Source organism: Dendrobium catenatum, unplaced genomic scaffold (assembly GCF_001605985.2).
Source record: "Dendrobium catenatum unplaced genomic scaffold, ASM160598v2 fragScaff_scaffold_175, whole genome shotgun sequence".
Classification (NCBI taxonomy): Eukaryota; Viridiplantae; Streptophyta; class Magnoliopsida; order Asparagales; family Orchidaceae; genus Dendrobium; species Dendrobium catenatum.
Window position 1 is genome coordinate 1 of NW_021318637.1, and position 13375 is coordinate 13375.

The following is a 13375-nucleotide window of genomic DNA, read 5'->3' on the forward strand; positions in this document are numbered from 1 at the left end:
GACGGAGCGTAGTCGAGTAGCAGGAGGGGGTTCAGAGAGGGAGCGAGAGGGAGAAAGTTGCCTTCACGGTGAGCTCCCGCTGTTACTTACAATCAAAATGTCGTGACTTTCGATCCGGCCGGAAGGGACGTCATCGAGGGAGCTGCGACGGGAGCAGCTCGTGCATCGGACTGGAGTCGGAAGTAGCAGACGAGGGAGAGGGATGAGCTCGGGATGAGAGGAAATGAGTGGGAGGGAATTCACGAGTGGTAGAAGAGTCGAAGGTTTTGGCTTCTATTTAACGACGCGAATGGCGCGATCGACGAGCTGTTTTGCGAGAAATCCGGGAAAAGATCGCTTCGGCGCCGAATTTAGCGGGATATCCGCTGATTTTCTGGACTTCCTCGACAGATACGAGGATTCCAACCGGGATTTCAGCAGGATTTCTGGCAAGGTTTGTGGATCCAACGGGTAAGGTACGTAGGATTTTTTTTTTTTTTTGCTTTGATTTCTCCTCTCTTTTGTTCCTCTGGATATTATATGAAGGTCAACACATACTATACGAACTAATCATTTTACACTGATTCTACTATACTATGTGAATCATACCAGATGATTTCCAATCGTCTCAATAATCATTATATATGAATAGAGAGGAATTAAACTAATCATACCGTATGAACTTTTGATCACACTATATAATAAGTTTATAGATTTGAACAGTTTGTTTGAACGACTACTTCCATCATACTGGATGAGTCTTATTTTTGAATTGATTGTGCTGTATGAACACAAATTATACTATTTGTACAAAGACCATCAAATTAAAAATTTAGAGTTTTTTTAAAGCCTTATACTTAAGCGTACTTTTAAAGTCATTTTCATAAGGACTTTAATTATTAAAGGAACTCTGAGGGAGATTTTTTTTAGAGAGCTTTGGGATTTGAGACGAAGAAGAAGGTGAGGTTGTGTGTAAGAATTAAGGAGTATGAGGTTTATTCACATAGTTTCTCTAGGTAAGCTTGTATGTAGCTTCCTCTTATGGTTTTGGTGAGCTCTTGAATATTCTATTGGCAGAGAAGCTTCATAGTCAGAGTCTGTGGTTCTCTGGCTTTTCTAGGAGGGTGAAAAAGGATTGTATTGATTCCTTCAATCATAGAGAGTTCATTCAACATTTAATTGTCTTAATATTGTCATAATTAAGTGATCTTAGGCGCACTGAATTTTTCTTGTTAGGCCACTCGATTCGATTATAAGCATGCTATATTTGGATATTAATTGGTCAACCAATTAACACTTTGAATTTTTCAAATATGCTTTAGAGCATTGATTTGGGAACATTTGGGATCAGATTGGTTATATTTTAGTGTTGTTGCGTTTGTCTTGTTTAGGCATTCAATTTGACTATAAGTTTTGTTAAGACTAGAGTTTTGATGATCCTGAATTTAATTTTGAAAGTTTTCAAGTCAAAAATACCTCAAGATTTGTGTATAATTAGGACAATTTTGGGTGATGTATCAAATATCACAATCCTATAGTGAACCATTCAATATTTAATATTTTTTAACATTCGTAGTGTTCCCAGACTTATCCACTTTCCTTTTATGTTCACTTTTGAGAAGTGACACATAATCTAAATTTTGATTAGTTAATAAAAATTTACTAGGATGTCACGTGACTTAATATAATCAAATAATAGTCAAAAACATGCTAAGGGTGGGCAGGAAGGTTTCCCGCAAATGATGAACAATTCAACATAATTGTCACGGGTGAATTCATTTTATGAAGTTTAATATAAATTTTATGATTAATATCTGATCCAATATCCACCCTCCAATTTTGTCAGACAAAGAACAAAACCTCCCAAATAAAAAATTTTAATATTATTTTAGTTCATATTTTGTTTGCATGATCAGGATCAACAATAGAGGAAAAATGATTCACCCGTGACAGTTTCGGTAACAGTTTAGTACTTACATTCGTACGATTTTCTAACAAAATGAGGAATCATGAAGCGAATAAATATAGGTCTGGCAAGCTAACTGCTAATTAAATCATCTTATAGGAACTTCCACAAGCGAATGCAACATTAAAAAAGACATAAGGTAACGTTTTATGGAGCAGAATGTTGAACTTTAAGAGAGAAACATAAAATTAAGCATTGCAAAGATGAAGATACTCAGATGGATGGGTGGCTTCATTCTTAGAGATAAAATGTGAAATAAGTATATATGTGAAAATGTTAGAGCAGCTCCAGTGGTAGACAAGATTAAACAGGGTCATCTTAGATGGTTTGGTCACATAAAACTTTAGCATTCCAATAACCCTATTAGAAGAGTTAATGATTATATTTGGCTTGTATTAAGAAATGTAGAGATAGATTTAAAAAGCTTTGGTTATAAATAATTAGAAATTACCTTTTTTTGATTAAATGTAATTGAGAATCTGATTCTTAATAGGACACAATGAAAGAAAATGATTTATGTAGCCGACCCATGTAGATAACGGCTTGATGATGATACTGTTGTTGTTGTTGTAGGATGGTAACTAAAACAATTTCCACATAGCTGCTAACTCTATTTTTTTAAGCAAGCTATATTTGAAGAAAAATCATGATTGAGAGTTGAAGAATTGGTGAAGTACATGGAAAAGTAAACCTAACATACATTTCTTTGCAATGTAGCTCCATGCAACTGCAATTTGTGCCAGGCCCTTTGGAGATAAACATTTACGGCAGTTTCTAACAGTTTATTTAACTTCATCTGTGTGGCAAGGAATCCATAACCTATATAAAAATTAAACAATATTAGTGCAGCAACCACTCTGGCACGATCTACGTTTGACTCAGATAAACACTACTTCTGTTAAGATAGTTGCTATTTGAATGCTTTACATTTTTGCAACTTATGTAGTTTTGATGATTCCAAACATTTTTGTTCAAATGTGTATTTATCTCCTAACAATTTTAGAAGATTTGTATTTGCTCTTGTGTGTACTAACATTTCAGAAAAAACGAACTCCAGACTACGAAGACTTCAAATCAAATTCAGAATGAGATACTTTGTAAAATTTGAAGTTTGCATTTCTTTGAAATTAAATTGAAAGAGAGTCACTCCCTAAAAGGACGACGGTTCTCTGCTGCACCGGGGAGTGGTGAAAAGAGTGTGTTGTAAAGGCTTTTCCGCCTTGCTGTGGGTGCAAAAGGAGAGTCACTATTGGTATTAGTGCAATACTCAAAGGGTGCCTCTGGGGAGTGGATGTAGGTCTTGTTTTAGACCGAACCACTATAAATCTGGTGTCATTTACTTTACTGTTTTTACGTTTCCGCATTTTAATTCTTAGTCTTAAAAACTCTGTGGTTGAAAAACTTTTTCTACAAAACTTAAAAGAAACAATTTTTATTTCGGTTCAACATAATTTTAAAAGAGGGATTAAAATTTTTTAAACTACCAATTCACCCCCCATCTTGGTAGCCTTTGGGACATTAACTTAGGCTTAACAACCTAATTACTAGACTCAACAAAGAGTGCATTTCTGAACGGGGTAATAAAGGAAGATGTCTACGTTGAGCAACCCCCCGGATTTGAAAGTTCACAATTTCCAAAGGTATTCGGTGGTTTAGGAGGTGAAGGGCACTAGCAGACAAAACAAAATAACATTGGAGATTGTAAATTTACAAAAGCTGGTAAAATTAGTTTGTCAAACATCAGAAATGGAAGTACCTAAAAATGTTATTAAGCCACAGATTCTATCACTCGCTAAGGGAAAGTTTAATTTTATGTTTCTAAAAGACATGTATTTTAAAAATATAAGATGAATAAAGTGTATGTATTTTAAATAAATATTAGTTATTTGGTTGATTTTAAATCATATATATATAATCCACCAAGGGGCCTATACGAGCACCACTAGTTGCTTGGCATGTGGTACCAATAGGCGAAGGGTAGCAACGAGCACCAGGAAGTTTGACTACAGCTCGAAATCACAACAAAGCATTAAAGTGCGTTTGAAATCTGATTTTAAAGATTTTCAAATGGAAGGAAAACATATATTATAAAATATTTCAAATATCACAATTTTTCGCTAAATTCTTCTGTTTGATACCAAACACCAAAAACATTAAAATGTAGAAAAATAGAATGCTACATACCCTACTAATGAAGCTTATCAAATAAAACCTAACAAAGTTTGTCCATAAGTTCATTGCAGAAGATTAACACTTAACAGAGGATTTTAATATAAAATTATGATTTCAAATCCTGATCATCAATGTCCTTAAAGAGTAATCAAGCATTATATTCCACCTAGAAAATCACAAAGTTATTTATTAAATCAAGCTGAACAGTGGAGCCAATAGTTAGTTAATTGCCAAGGTTTCTCCTAGATCCTGGTATACTTATCATCTGTCTGCAAACACAACCATTTAACATTCGAACATCAACATATTCAACAAGATCAAAGGATACATGAGCATATATAGTTCATATACTTCAAATGAATATTGGTCATGCTATGCATGACAAGGCAAAAAATGGGCCTTCAAGTTATTTTATGCACAAAAATAAAATTACAATAATGAAACAGGGAGAAAAGGTAACTATTGACCAAGCACACAGTAGTGTCTAAATTTAATGGGAGATTGTGTTGCACGTATTATCAACGCAAGAAAAGGAATCCTGATGTGTATTATAGAAAGCGTCATAAGTAATAATTGTCATTTCAAATGTTATTAACAGAATATGTCCAACATCAGTACTTTCTTTTATTCAAGTTTTTTCAACAATAGCTACATGACAATACATTCACCAAACTTTTGACTACCTTTTACTTCAATTCATGTATAACAGATTGCAGAAAAGATACAACTGCATCACCTAAAACCAGAGCCCGAGGCATGGAAATGGCTAGAGAAGGTGAAGAGATTAAATTTGCATCGGAATGATGATGATGAACTCCCAGCTGCACTAGTAGTAAGAGCAGACTTTACAATTAATAGCCGACCCTCCTGAGGTTTAAGACAAATCAGAATCTCCGCAGAATGCATCAGGCTCAAATGACCTTGCAGCTTCTTCATTGTAAACTCCGGCTATCACTTTTCCTTTAGTATTAACAGGAATGTACTTTGGATTCTCGACATCAACAAGGATAATAACACAAACAGCCAAAGAAATTGCCAAGCCAATCAATGTAAACTTCACTTTGGTCAGTACAGGCTTCACCTGAAGTAAAGATAAGAAAAAAAGAGAAAGAACTAGGGCATGGAAGCATAAAATATTTAGCAGAGAAGAAGTATGTCAAAAAATTAATGACATACTGCCAATTTATTTAAAAAATGAAATGCCTATGAACAAGCGAAATGACATTCCTGAAGCAAATGTTTCGATAAAGAACACATGAAGACACTACCCAGTGAATGAAGAAGTCATGCATGAAGAAACTCACAACAGACTAAATTCCACAGAAGTAATACAAAAAGTTTTTCTGTGAATCATAAAACTCTTTTGTAAATTCAAGATCAAACCATCCACTCTAATACTTGGAATTGGCATTCAATGGTTTGATTTGTTCAAATAATCTTGGACAAAATCCAAGGTTACACTCTAATTCTGCCTAGTAGTTTTATGCGATACTATCTAATCCCGGGCATACAAAATTCTAACAGTAGTATAATGCTGTCAGTCCAACTAAAAATCCTACTTAAAAAGAAACAAAAAGCCTTGTATGAAGAAAAGGGGCTAGTTCCATCCTTCACTCGGTGTCTAAATTAACCACGACACAAGCATTCCTTTCTCCAGCATCGTGTTAAAGAACTCATTGACAGATGGTGTCTCTAGTTTTCGTAGAGATAAAACAGAAGTGCAGAAACATTTATCTATTTAGCTGCCATAGCCGTACCAAAAGGTTTATTAGTTCAGCGAATTTGGCTTAGTGTAATGAAGCGCTGTTTGGCATTATTGTCAAGGATATTGTGCTATGCAATCAATTAAAATGGAGTTGATGGCTGCTTGGAAAAACTTGTTGAGGCACAAATAAGTTGATTGAATAACTGAAATAAATATAATCAGAAATGTCATATAATTATAAAATAATATTATAATCTAAATAAAAATATAAATAATAATTATTTATTAATTAATTAGATATAACAACAACAACATCAAGCCTTCATCCCACTACGTGGGATCAACTACATGAATCATTTTTCTCCATTGTGTCCATATAAGAGTCAAATTCTCATTTAAATCTAATAAAGAAAAGTCATTTCAAAAATTTTTTAAGTCTTTTTAGATCTACCTCTACATTTTTAACATAAGTCAAATTTAATACATCTACTCTCCTAAGGAAAGCCGCCATTTTATGTGACCAAACCATCCAAGGCGACTCTCGCTAATCTTATCATCCACTGGAGCTACTCCAACATTTTTACAAATATGATCGTTTTGTATCATGCCTCTAAGAGTAAAGCCACTAAATTAAATAGATAGAAAGTTAGAAATCTATAGAAGAGCCTTTTTTAGAGGCTAACAAAACTTTGTATGAAAGATGCTTTTCATCTTTGTCAAATCTGCAAACACTTTCATTAAACTTAAAAAAAATAAAAAAATCACCTCTTCAAAATCCATTGTTCTACATTTGGGGTCAAAATACTTTTTTGTATGACCTAAGCTGCTTTTAATCTATTGCTGATTATTTTGTTATTTTCTATACATTGGTCAATCAACTAAAGTCCATGTTTATGCTCATCGATCTTTGTTGACCTCGTTTCGGTACATATCATTCTAGGTGCATTTCATAGGATAATCCTCTATTGATTTGAATCATCGTTGGCTTTCAGAGTCATCCATCGAGGCTGATTTATGCATTCTTTGTGCAATCTCATATAACAGTAGATTGAGTTATTCATGGTCACCCATAGATTTTCTGGGTTGCATCATGCTCTTCATCATATTTGGAGACATGACGAGCATAACAATGATTTGTCAAGATTTCTACTCGGTTACATGCACGTGAATCTTTTATATTTTAAACTTTCAAACATAAAAATCATCGATCAAGGTATCATTCCATAAAACAAATTGTTCAATTGTGTACAGATCATCGAACCGATTTGAATAGGCCTGTTTGGGCCAAATTGGGCTTCATTTATCATGAACTAAGGATTTAAATAGATTATTCTTTAAGCATTGTATAATTAAATATATATTTAACTATATATGCTACTTGAGATAAATGTTTTGAACATATATATGACTAATTTATAAAGTTATTTATAATTTAAATTATATTATATTACAAATATATAATCTATTACATTCTCTTCTTATTTTCTAACTAAATGAGATGAACTTTTAAAAAAATTGTACAGCAAAAAACCTCAAAAAAAGACAATGTCTCCCTTGGGCCACATGCCACCTCTCTTTGGAGACAAAAAAAGAATCGCGCTATTTCTAAAGCTTTTCATAGATGACACTCGAGCCTACTTTTCCCCTTCATGCAAGAGACTATGACACCGGGCAATTTTCTTGCTCGTAAATGTTGGCCACCTACTTTGTTAAAAGCTATTGTAGAACTCCCATTAACTCCCTTAATGCGCTTGCCGAATCACAAATTGTCTCTATGATGCGGACATCGGCACGAAAATCTGGCGCATCTATCACAGGAGGCGTCGTAAATCGACGGCTCTGATTTAAGTTGCCATTTATGAATTATTTTCTGCATTTTAGTTTCTATTTTATGTTATTTCCTATTTTACCCCTAGGTTAATTTATTTGAGTGTTGTGGTCCAAGGGGCATTTTTGTAATTTTCTATTTTCTCATATTATAGCCTATAAATAAGGGCCTTAAGCTATTGTAATGGATGGTTGATTAATATGAAAAATTGTTTCCCACACTTGTGTTCTTCTTATGAGAGAGCGTTAGTGAGATTCCTATGAGAGGAATCGAAATCTTCACCAGCCGCAGGATGGGTCCGGGCTCGTGATTTGAAGTCCCTTGGAGAAGGGCAACGGATCACCCGTCAGTCTTTGGAAGAGTCCGAGGCTCGCGGTTTTTATTTTATATCTTTGTTTTTTTCTTTGGTTCATTCTTGATGCGTCATCCTCTACCTCCGTCCACCATCGTCATCCCCATTTCCACCAAAAGCCGCCGGCCACCTCACCCGAAGATCCACCACAAACCGCCGGTCATGGATCCCTAGCCGCCGGCCTCATCCTTTCCCCTCTCTCCTTGGATTTCCTAATTAAGAGTGCATGATATTAGGAATTAATTTGAAATTCTAATTGTTCAAAATTTGAAATTCAAATTTCTTTCCTAATTTAGCTCACATAGTTTTCGAAAGCGCTCAATTGAAATCATAAACCCATGACAAATTTTGGATTTCAAATTTCAAATTTGAAATTTTTCCTAATTGGGTTTGATCCACATTTGGAAGGTTTTAACTCTCCAATTCAAAATTCAAATTTGAATTAGGAGTTAAATGCCCCTCAATTTCCTCCCTTTAATTAAGGAGTTAATCGTAGCTTTAAATCTGAAATTTAATTTCAGATTTAAGGATTAATTCACTTAAGTAATTGGGGTCCACTTATTTGAAATCAAACCCCTCTCCCTTCCTCTCTCCTAGGTCGGCCCCTCTTCCTCATTCCTTTGCTTAATTAAGAGTCAATTAATGCTCTTAATTAACTCCTTCATTAACTCAAAGCTCTTTGGAAAGAATAACAAAATCTGAGATTTTGTGTTTGACCGAAAATTCCAACCAGTAAAATCCCATTTAATTGTTTTCCTAAACTCTAAGCCCTTTTGGAAATAATGTCAATGCCCGTAACTCCTCTTGGCTGAATTTCTCATTCATATCTCTTTCTTAGGCATTATTTCAGCTTTTGGAAACAAAAATTGCTGAATAAAAAAATCTGAACGGTAAGGAATTAAATCCCGGTTTCCTGGTTTTCTCTCTTACCCGACCACCTCTCCCTCTCAAATTCCCCCTCTCCCAATTCAATATCTTGCTGGAATGAAAGTTTGAGTTCTCCTTCCAATCCCCCTTGCTCCTAAGCCTAGAATCTTGAGATTTCTCTCAGATTTTGGCTCCATTCCTCTCAGGTTTTGAATAAGAAACCTGAAGAAAAATTTCAGATTTCCTGAAGAGTATCTTTCAGCTTTTTGAAGAGGAGATCCTCTCCCTAGCCAAGGCTCCGTATTCGTTCTACATCACTCTAGTGTTGCCTAGCTATTTGCGGAAGCACACAGTCATGCATTTCCTTTCCCGCACAAAACATGCCAACAGTTGTTGTCCATTATGCCGCCCAGCCACCTTTCGACACAACCACGACCACCATAGAGTTTGTCTCCTCACTTTCCCATAGATAGACCTTCACAAAACTCACCACCAAACTCCTCACAATAGTCATTGAGTGACAGTTAACTCTGCCTATGCGCCATTCACCGCACCTTACAACCACTGTCACCTATCTGTTGTGTTGGCTAGAATTTTATACTTGAGCATGGTCAAGCTGCCTCCTTGAGTTATCATTAGTTAAAGGTTTATGCATTTTTTTCTATTGATTTTCTCATGATATGTTTGGTCAGTATTAGGAGTATTATTATGCTTTTTTTTCATTGTTGCATGTAGAGTTTGGCTTCATATTTTGATTAGATTTGTTTATCTCATAATTATCTTTTTATCAATCTATGACATTTTCGTACACCTATTCATAGCTGGTTACAATCAATTCATGCTAAAATCATAATGACCAAATCCATGGCATTGGAATTATCGCTTCACATTTATACTCAAAATGAGAATGTTTGTCTCCATTTTGGTGAACTATTTTCTCACATGATCATTTCATTTTGGAATTCATTGAGCTTTATTTTTTTTTCTAGGATGTTTCTGAGTAAAAATAGTCTACCTTGTACATATGGTTCAAAGAAGTATGATGTCCCTAATCCCTTAAAATGATATGATATTTAGCCCAAATTCTTGCTTTATGGTTTATATTGTTAGATTTTTTAAATGCACGTCAAAAATCATGATTTTATTCCACAGTAAGAATTATTTTAAACATCTACTTCTTTCTAATTTTGAATATCCATAACACCGCATGTCACTTTGAGGAATCATGCACAAAGCGATAGTTGAGCATCTCCTTGATAGTGCGTAAATTGATCTTACTCAAACACCTCGATGTGCATACCTTAAGTGGCTTTTTGTATCAATTTAAACATATGCATTGCACAAATTTCATCATGATAATCACTTATATTGATTATGCATATAAATGTACGAATACATGCTCTCTTTTGCATATAACTTGTAAGGGTGTGGGTTCGTGTCTTGATGCATGTAATAATTCTCCCCAACCTTGTGAAAAAACCTTGTTTATAAGACATGTGCACGACTTTATACACAATACTTGGTCTGGTTGGCTATAACATTGGCTAATGTACATTCTCTTTCACTTTTCAAACCTCTCTTTGTTTATTGTGGTGAGTGAACACACTACACTTAGATTGCCATTGTACTTTGCACCCATACATAGGTCTAGTAGGGTGACACTTTAGGTGTTGTACTATCATTCTACGGATGAAAGTGGACATTTTTTATAGTTGGCAACATGCACATATATTATTTGGAATGTGAATGATCCAAAATAGTTCCTATGATGTGAGTCATAGACCCTTTGGGTCTCGTTATCAACATTAGTTAGCTACTTGAGCCATATCATGACACTAATCCATATGGATACAGATTTTGGATACTTAGGAGGTCTTACAACATTCTTGAAGCTATTAAGAAACACTAAAACAACAATAACAAAAAAATCAAGCATTTATTCCACTACTCTACATTATTCTTTTTTCTCCATTATGTCACGCTAAGAGTCAAATTTTCATTCAAATCTAATAGAAAAATGTCATTACTAATACTTTCTATGTCTTTTTAGGATGTTTGCCTTTACCTTTCTAAATAGGTCAAATCCAATACATATACTCTCCTAGCCAAATCATCAAACGGCTGATGTTTTATATGACCAAACCATCTAAGGCAACTTTCTCTAATATTTTTTTAATTAAAAAATAATTTGTTTCTTTAAAACATATGCTGCTTAACTCACTTTGCCCTTGTAGTTAAAACTCATTAAATCTAAAATTTTAAAGGACATTTTGATTAATTATTTGGTGGCTTTGACCCCCTTTGAACCTAGTGAACTACTGGTGACTTAACATGTTTACCCATTAGCATAGCCTTAGGTAACCCTAGACTTTGGCTAGTGATTTGCATAAGATGATCTCATGAGTTGTTTGATGATTTTCAAACATAGCTCTAGCCTTTCTCTTAGGTGATTGAAGCATACTAGAGACCCTCCTAAAGAATAGCTCGAGCGATCCTAGACTACTACCTTATAGAACCCTTATCATTTTTTTGACTTTAGGTTGAATTAACTAACCATAAGACACCCAATAGTGTGCCTTGCCAGTATGTTAGCTAGTGGAGAACTTTAAATAATCTTAGATTATCATAGTCCTTCTAATGATTGTCCGCTTACCTTTAGAGTCCCTTTGAAGATTCTAAGTAGTTTAGAAGCCTAGCTAATGACCAAAGGCTTGGCTAGTGAAGCCTTATATCTTTTGACTTTAGCAATGACTTATTCAAGTATAAGTGGGGGGCCATATATCTCCTTATTTGGTTCTAATTGACCTTAAATTGATTAGTAACATATCCTAATTAGGTTTAGTTGATCCAATTATTATCTAGTAAGTAGGTTGGTTTTAGGCCAACTTCCTAACCTTGAGAAATGTACGACCCACCCTAGGGTTAGTTGCAATCACTATCGTGGTCGCTTAGAATTCATAAAGCCTTACACATAAGAAGCCTAGAATATCAGAAATCTTATTGCGGATTCTTTAGAATTGGACCATTTTACCCCTCAACTCATGTATTATGAGCTAGAAGTGTATCTCTTTCCACTCCCTTAATATCTTAAATAATATCCTCACCTTACCTTACCTTATGACTCAAGACTTAGAAATAAGTTATCTTATTTCCTTTTTCTTTAAAACACCATAATGAATCTTTGTGAGGATATAGGTTTTAGGACCCTTCAGATGTCATGACCCACATCATGATGGGCTATGCTCATCATATTCGAGCTTTTTTATAATCATTGATGATGAAATTCCTTTTATTAAATATAGAATAAATGGACATAAATCATTAATGACTTAAATAAAAATCACCAACACCAACAACAACAACAACATCAATCCTTTGTCCCACTATATGGGGTCAGTTATATGAATTTTTTTTCTCCATTGTGTCATGTTAAAAGTCAAATTCTCATTTAAATCTAATAAAGAAAGAACATTTCTAATATTTTATGACCAAGACTTTTTAGGTCTACCTCTACCTTTCTTAATAAAAGTCAAATCTAATACATCTACTTTCCTAACCGGGTCATCGGAAGGAAACCGTTTTATGTGACCAAACTATCTAAGGCGACTCTCTCTAATATTATCTTCCACTTGAGCTACTCCAACCATTTCATGCATATGCTAATTTCATATCCTATCTCTAAGGGTAAAGCCACTCGTCCACCTGAGCATCCTCATCTCTGCAATACTTAACTTAGTATTATGCTTCTCTTTTAATGGCCAACATTCGGCACCATAAAGAATTGTAGGTCTCACCACCATCTCATAGAATTTTCCCTTAAGTTTGAGGGGGGATTTTCGATCACACAACAAGCCCGATGCATTCCTCCACTTCACCCATCCAACTTGAATTTTGTTGATAATATCCACATCTATTTCACCATCACTCTGAACAATAGATCCAAGATATCTTATTAATGACTTGAACGCCTAAAGTCACAATCCCCTCACTAGGTCTATTACTACTAAAATTACACTCCATATAATCAGTTTTAGATCAACTCAAGTGAAAATCTTTAGACTCAAAGGTTGACCTTCATAATTCATGTTTACCTTCAACTCCCTTTCCAGTCTTATCAACAAGTAGAATATCATCATCAAAAAACATACACCAAGGTACATCCTCTTGCAAATGTCTAGTGAGAACATCCATGACTAAAGCAAAAAGATATGGGCTAAGGCTGATCCTTGATGTAATCCAACTGAAATAGGAAAATACTAGGTCAAGCCACCTTATGTTTGAATAAAAGTAATATCTCCTGCATACATATCTTTAATGATTTGAATTTTGAATATAAGCATTATTAACTCCTTTCTTTTCAAGAACTCTCCATAGCATTTCTCTTTGAACTTTATCATATGCTTTCTCTAAATCAATAAATATCATATAAAGATCCTCCTTATTCTCTCTATATTTCCCAATCAAACCTCTCAATAAATGTATGGCTTCCATAGTCATACTCGGGAC

General features: G+C 34.6%; 1 protein-coding gene across 4 annotated transcripts in view; it reads right to left on the minus strand.

The window, feature by feature from the left end:
• Positions 1-4645: 4645 nt before the first annotated feature.
• LOC110101438 (protein CONSERVED IN THE GREEN LINEAGE AND DIATOMS 27, chloroplastic) overlaps positions 4646-13375 on the minus strand; it is a 49422-nt gene continuing 40692 nt past the window's right edge. For 2 of the 4 annotated variants that reach the window (XM_020829344.2, XM_020829346.2), the window contains one exon: positions 4646-5171. In XM_020829344.2, the coding sequence (XP_020685003.1) occupies positions 4992-5171 (180 nt within the window). In that variant the 3' untranslated portion in view covers positions 4646-4991. Of the gene's footprint in view, positions 5199-13375 lie in introns of all 4 variants that reach the window. The other 2 variants (XM_020829343.2, XM_020829345.2) reach the window with 1 other exon arrangement.